Here is a 5912-nt window from a genome sequence, read left to right on the forward strand (position 1 = left end):
TTAGTTGCAATCCAAGCAAGAGGGATGTTATGAAATTGTATTTCCAATATTTCTTACTATGGAAATTATTTTATTTTAGTCAAGTGTGACTATGGCAAAGTATTCGATAAGAGCGCACCGAACGCGGCAAGGGTCCTAGTGGATGCTTTGTGGGATTTAGTTGGGAACGCCTAACTACTTGTGTTTTGCCAGGCTGGATGGTTAGTATTGTGGGTGATTCCATGTTAATACTAATGTCGCTAGTGTTACTGGTATTATTGCAATTGATCAAGGTGTATTTTGATGTCTATATATCAAGTGTATAATTATATTGGGATTAGTTGGTGTGATGATTCATCAATTCATTGTAATAACTAACACAATTGGTGGCTTGAGTATAGATGATGAGTTGGATAACGAGGAATGGAGATGGTGAAGGTGATTTGGATTGGTCGAAGTATCCAATGGTTGTCAAAGGCCATGGGCCATATTGTAAAGTAATGGATTTTTAAGCCATGGGCTAATTTATTTTATTAATTGTGGATGAAGGCATATTAAGCCTTCTGATATTTTAAGCTCGTGGAGCTATGTTGAGCAATCCCTCTAATTATGGACAAGGGATGCTTTTGGATGTACTATTATTGGCTCTTTGCTTTTTAGAATTACAATTATAAATACTCTAGATGGGAAGCAATAGCCACCATCTAGCGGGGGGTAGATTGGACCCCAAGCAGTGTCGCTCTCTCTTCCTCTTCTCTTCCCCAATTGTTTCCTTGTTCTTGGTTTCTATGGTTTTGGTAAATCTTGAATTTGTAAGCTTGTCTAATTTCAGTTTTCGTAACACATCTAGTCCTAGCATGCAAAACATGACCTAAGCTACACGATAGTATCAGTTCCACCTAGTTCCTATCACTAGCAGTTCAAAATCGAGGTTCTCGAAATGTGCTTATCATTTTTGTCCAATCCTCAGCTATGGACATTCATGTCCAGTAGTCTTTGCCTTGTTATCCTCTTGGATCAAAAAGATATAAACCCTTGTATACCGGTCACATTACCTCGAGCCACCTACATCCAAGTATATTTGAGTCTATTATCACTATGCCTTCAAAGTTTGTGGCCCATGTTTTAATCTCTCCAATATGCATGTCCTCTTCAAATCCAATTCTTCAATTGATTCCTCAAATCCCAAATCAAGATCTCCCAATTAAAAGCATCCAACTCATAGCCTTGCACTTGGAGTACATCCATTGCATCAAGAGGCATATCCCTCCGAGAACCTTCTACCCTTGGCTGCTGCATTGAGTTACTACAACAGGCTCTGCTATATCATATTGACATAAAACATCAAGATCCAAAGAAGGATAAGAAAAGGTAGAAAGAAAAGCAAAATGGTTATTTCTATCAAACATATCAGCATCATAGAGTAAGAAGGCCTCACCGTTCCTCTGCTCTTCGTTATCATCCTCATTGTCCTTGCACTTTGTTTGCACCGAGACTACCTCTTTCATCAATATGAGGTTGATATGGCTCATGGCCATCCTCTTGTCTACCTTCAGCTTGTCTAGAGACTTCTTGTAAATTAGCCATCATTGTCCCTGCCTCACGGACTAGCTGCACATTTGCATCCCAAGCATCTACCACTCCATCATGCTTAGCATCTGGCACATTCGAACAATCTTCTTTTGGGTTGGAAGTATAAATCACCTGCTTCTCTTCTTCAGCATAATCCTTCCTATCTCAAAGACAGGAACGCGGTTTGCATCTCTACTAAGATAGTTCAATGCTCTATAAAAGGGTAGTGGCGTACTATGGCACATGCAAGGGACTATGCCCCTAAATCCAACTGTGTTTGCATCATCGGATATGTCCTGTTACACATAATGCATAACTTTTCCTCCATTTTCATAGGAAAAGCTTGTAGCTTTGTATATTGACTTTGCTTTGGGAATGTCTTGCATCCCCCACCACAAAGGAAAGCACACTTCTGTCAGCTTCAGTCCAACCCTGTCCTTGCTTGTTCCATGCTTGTTGATTCATCCATATATCCTCAACTTTCTTCTCATTCTCCTGCATGTGAGCATCTGCATAGATATTAGACATCAACACATAAGCTGCACCATTTTTTGCATCCAACTGCACAGCATGTTCAAAAGCCTGTCTCCCAAGCTCCACATTACCCCACTTTTGACAAGTACCTAAAACAGTAAGCCACACTGCAAGGTCAGGTTGGAAAGGCATCTTCTCCACCATTGCTAGAGCCTCATCTAATCGGCCTGCACGGCCAAGGAGATCAACCATGCAAGTGAGGTGCTCAATCATTGGAGTGATGCCATAGTCTTTGATCATGGCCTCAAAGTAAATCAGGCCCTTATCCAGTAGACCCGCATGAGTGCAGGCAGTAAGAACACCAAGGAATGTGAGCTCATCTGGGTTTAGGCCTTCTCCTCTCATCCTTGCAAGCATTTCAAAAACCGTATCACTTTCTCCTAACTGGGCATATCCTGCAATCAGTGCAGTCCACGAAACTGCATCTCGCACTAGGAGCTTGTCAAACACTTCCTGTGCTTTTGCAAGCAAGCCACATTTGGCATACATATCAACCAAGGCATTGCCAAGACAGGGATCTCTTCCCAACCCCCTTCTAGCAATTTCAGAGTCCATTTCTTGGGCCTTGTCTATGGCGCCTATGCTGCCACATGCTCTCAAGCTGCAAATGAACGTCACTGCATTCGGAGACACGCCCGCCAGCTGCATTTGTTCGAAGTAGTTCAGTGCTTCCTTACCGAGCCCATGTTCAGCATATCCTTGGATTAGGGCATTCCAAGAGACTACGTCTTGAACTGGAAGCTTGTCAAACACCTCTCGTGCTTTAACAAGCACGCCACATTTGGCATACATGTCAACTAAGGTGCTGCCAATGAAAGGATCTGTTTCCAACCCTTTTCTGGCAATCTCAACATGTATTGCTTGTCCCTTGCTTGTAGCTCCTATGCTGCCACATGCTTTCAAGCTGCAAACAAACGTGATAGCATTTGGAGGCACACCCTCCAGTTGCATCTGTTTGAAACACTTCAGTGCATCATTGCCAAGCCCATGTTCTGCATATCCTGTGATTAGTGCAGTCCACGAGACTACATCTCGAACGGGAAGCTTGTCAGACACTTCCTGAGCTTTTGTAAGTGAGCCACATTTGGCATACATATCCACCAAGGCGCTGCCAACAAAAGGATTTCTCTCCAGCTCCTGCCTGGGAATCTTGTCATGTATTTCTTGGCCCCTGTCTAAAGCTCCTTTGTTGCAACATGCTTTCAAGCTACAAACAAAGGTGACAGCATTAGGAGACACACCCTCCAACTGCATCTGTTCGAAACAGTTGAACGCTTTCTCACCAAGCCCATGTTCAGCATATCCTGCAATCAGGGCATTCCATGAGATAACATCTCGAACTGGAAGCTTGTCAAACACTTCCTGTGCCTTCGCAAGTGCGCCGCATTTGGCATACATATCCACCAAAGTGTTGCCAAGAAAAATATCTCTTCCCAACCCCTTTCTCACTATCTCAGTGTGTATTCTATCACCCGTATCTATGGCTCCTATGCTGCCACAAGCTTTCAAGCTGGAAACAAACGTAATTGCATTAGGAGGCAAACCCTCCAGTTGCATCTCTTCAAAGCAGTCCAGCGCTTCCTCACCAAACCCATGTTCGGCATATCCAGTAATTAAAGCATTCCACGAGACTACATCTTGAACTGGAAGCCTGTCAAACACTTTCCGTGCTTCTGCAAGCAATCCACATTTGGCATACATACCGACTAAGGTGTTGCCAATAAAACGATCTCTTTCCAGCCCATTTGTGGCAATCTGGGCATGTAGTTGTCCACCTTTTTCTGCATTTTTCAGCCTAGCACAAGCTTTCAGTAGGGCCACAAACGTATGCTTGCTCGGATGTACACAATCCTCTAGCATTTTCTGGTAGAGGTTGAGGGCATGCTGTGATTCCTCGCTTTCAATATAACCTGTGATGAGAGAAGTCCAAGAATGCTCGTTCGGATCAACCAATCTGTTGAAAGCTTGCAGGGCATCGCACATGCTTCCACATTCCACCAGCGTTGGGACAAGGTAGTTCCCAAGAGATCTATGAGCTTCAAGCCCAGTTGTGCACATGTAGGCATGCAAGCGCTTCGCATAGGCTAGATCTTTCCCTTTTCTGCACTCTTGCAAGATCAGTATAAAGTTATCAACCGAAGGCAGCTGGGGCATCAGTTCCAAAGAAGTGAGAGCCTCCTCTAAGCTCAGCATCTCCCAACCGCAGTTATCTCGCACCTTTGTCTTGGAGGACCTGAGGTTGATGGGCTCAAAGTTCCGACTCAGGATAAGACTGGGTACCCGACTATGGAGATGGCTATGCATAGGAGGCTACCTATCTAATTGAGGAGGAGGACAGTGTATCTCGCTCGAGACCCTGCGTAACATGAGGGGCGGGGGAGGCAGAATCGCCAAGTGGTCAAAATGTCCACTGATGGCAGTCGAATGCCTACCGGATGACCCATTCCACCAACCGACCCCAGTATCTAGAAAGGGAGGAAGCGTGAAGTTGACTCTTAAAGCCCTTCGAGCCAGAAGCTCCTTTGCCACTGCTCTTTTTCCTTCAAAGTCTGAGTGTCGTCCTCTTCCCCTACGGAGTTGGCTGTTCTTCTTCATCGTCATCTCTAGCTCGATCAATTCAAATGCCTTTTCTTGTTTGTGAAGAGGTCCTCTCATTTTCTCAGTCGCCCTCCCGAACTTAGGCATTTTCCTCATGCCGAATCCAGAATTGATCGTCGAAGACAAGCTCTATTTTCGGCCTGCATACTCTCTTATGATACTGTTTCATAGAGAATTGGGTCTGTCATTTGAAGCTATTCATGGAATGCACAACCCATAGAAACTGCATTCTCCTTCAAGTTCTTCACTGCGTGATGAAATTTATGGTTATGCACAACCCATAGAAACTGACTGCGTGATGGAATTTATGGTTTTCAACCTTATGGCTGACATGAGTGGGCGGATTCATATAACATTTTCGTCGCGCATGCTTGAGCCGTCAAGATCTTGGTGGAGCATCAATCTCCACCGTCCGATCAAAGGGTCTTCCAGATCCAACTCAAGATAAATAGTGCGTCGGAAAAGTGAAATTCATTGGGTGAAGCGATTTCCAATTGACACGTCAACATTCACGAAGATCAAAAATGACAATTGACGCGATTTCGGATTGCCAACTCAACCATTTGATGATGCGCATTTACCTTGCAGCTGCCATGTTGCCATCGCACAGCCACGTGTTGCTCTATCGCCACATGTCTATTACACAGTGCAACCCCCTCATTCGAATGAGCCGTTAGATCTTTCCCCTGCGATGATCGATCATCACCGTCCGCAGCTTGCCATGCGCATAGTCTCTCTAGATGCGCCACCACCCCACTCGCCCCGTCGCAATAAAATCCATGTACTGTTGTGTTACCCCCTCTTGTCAACCCTCGACGGCTGAAAAAGTGCTCCGGTCGCACTTTCTCGATCGGGAAGCCGTTGGAAAAGCGGCTCATGGCTTGACGGCCGCTCGTCGCATTCCTCGGGCTTCCCTCCAACCATAAGGTCAGGGAAAGAGTTCTCTCCAAGTTGAATGGTGCAAACAAGATGAACTTAGGCCTGCCAAGGATTTTGTTAGCATTGCCCCTCTAGGGGCAGGCTATAGCAATGAGAACAAGTTGCATCTAAAGCGGAGCTTTCTTTTTTTGTTGAGCTTGGGAGATTGGTTGTTGGCATCACATCCTGGTTTTGCTCTTAGCTCTCTTTAGCGCTCCCTCCCTCTCCATGTCGCTCCAATCTCCTCTTCCTTCTTCAAGCAATCTAGCCTCAATTAGTTTGTCTAATAGCTTTGTTGTGCGATTGTTCAT

General features: G+C 44.9%; 1 protein-coding gene across 1 annotated transcript; it reads right to left on the minus strand.

The window, feature by feature from the left end:
• Nucleotides 1-1018: 1018 nt before the first annotated feature.
• On the minus strand, nt 1019-4924 carry LOC147885107 (pentatricopeptide repeat-containing protein At5g27110-like). Its single transcript, XM_087397088.1, has 2 exons — nt 1418-4924; nt 1019-1297 (listed from the first exon to the last, which is right to left on the minus strand). The coding sequence occupies exon 1, from the start codon at nt 4387-4389 to the stop codon at nt 1882-1884; it is 2508 nt and encodes an 835-aa protein (XP_087253214.1). The 5' UTR covers nt 4390-4924; the 3' UTR covers nt 1019-1297; nt 1418-1881.
• Nucleotides 4925-5912: the final 988 nt, after the last annotated feature.

Source organism: Dipteris shenzhenensis, chromosome 26 (assembly GCF_047967505.1).
Source record: "Dipteris shenzhenensis isolate YYH24624 ecotype China chromosome 26, Dip_SZ_1.0, whole genome shotgun sequence".
Classification (NCBI taxonomy): Eukaryota; Viridiplantae; Streptophyta; class Polypodiopsida; order Gleicheniales; family Dipteridaceae; genus Dipteris; species Dipteris shenzhenensis.

Coding starts and splice junctions, on each gene's coding strand:
- LOC147885107 (XM_087397088.1), bottom strand. CDS start 4,389: ATGCATAGCCATCTCCATAGTCGGGTACCCAGTCTTATCCTGAGTCGG.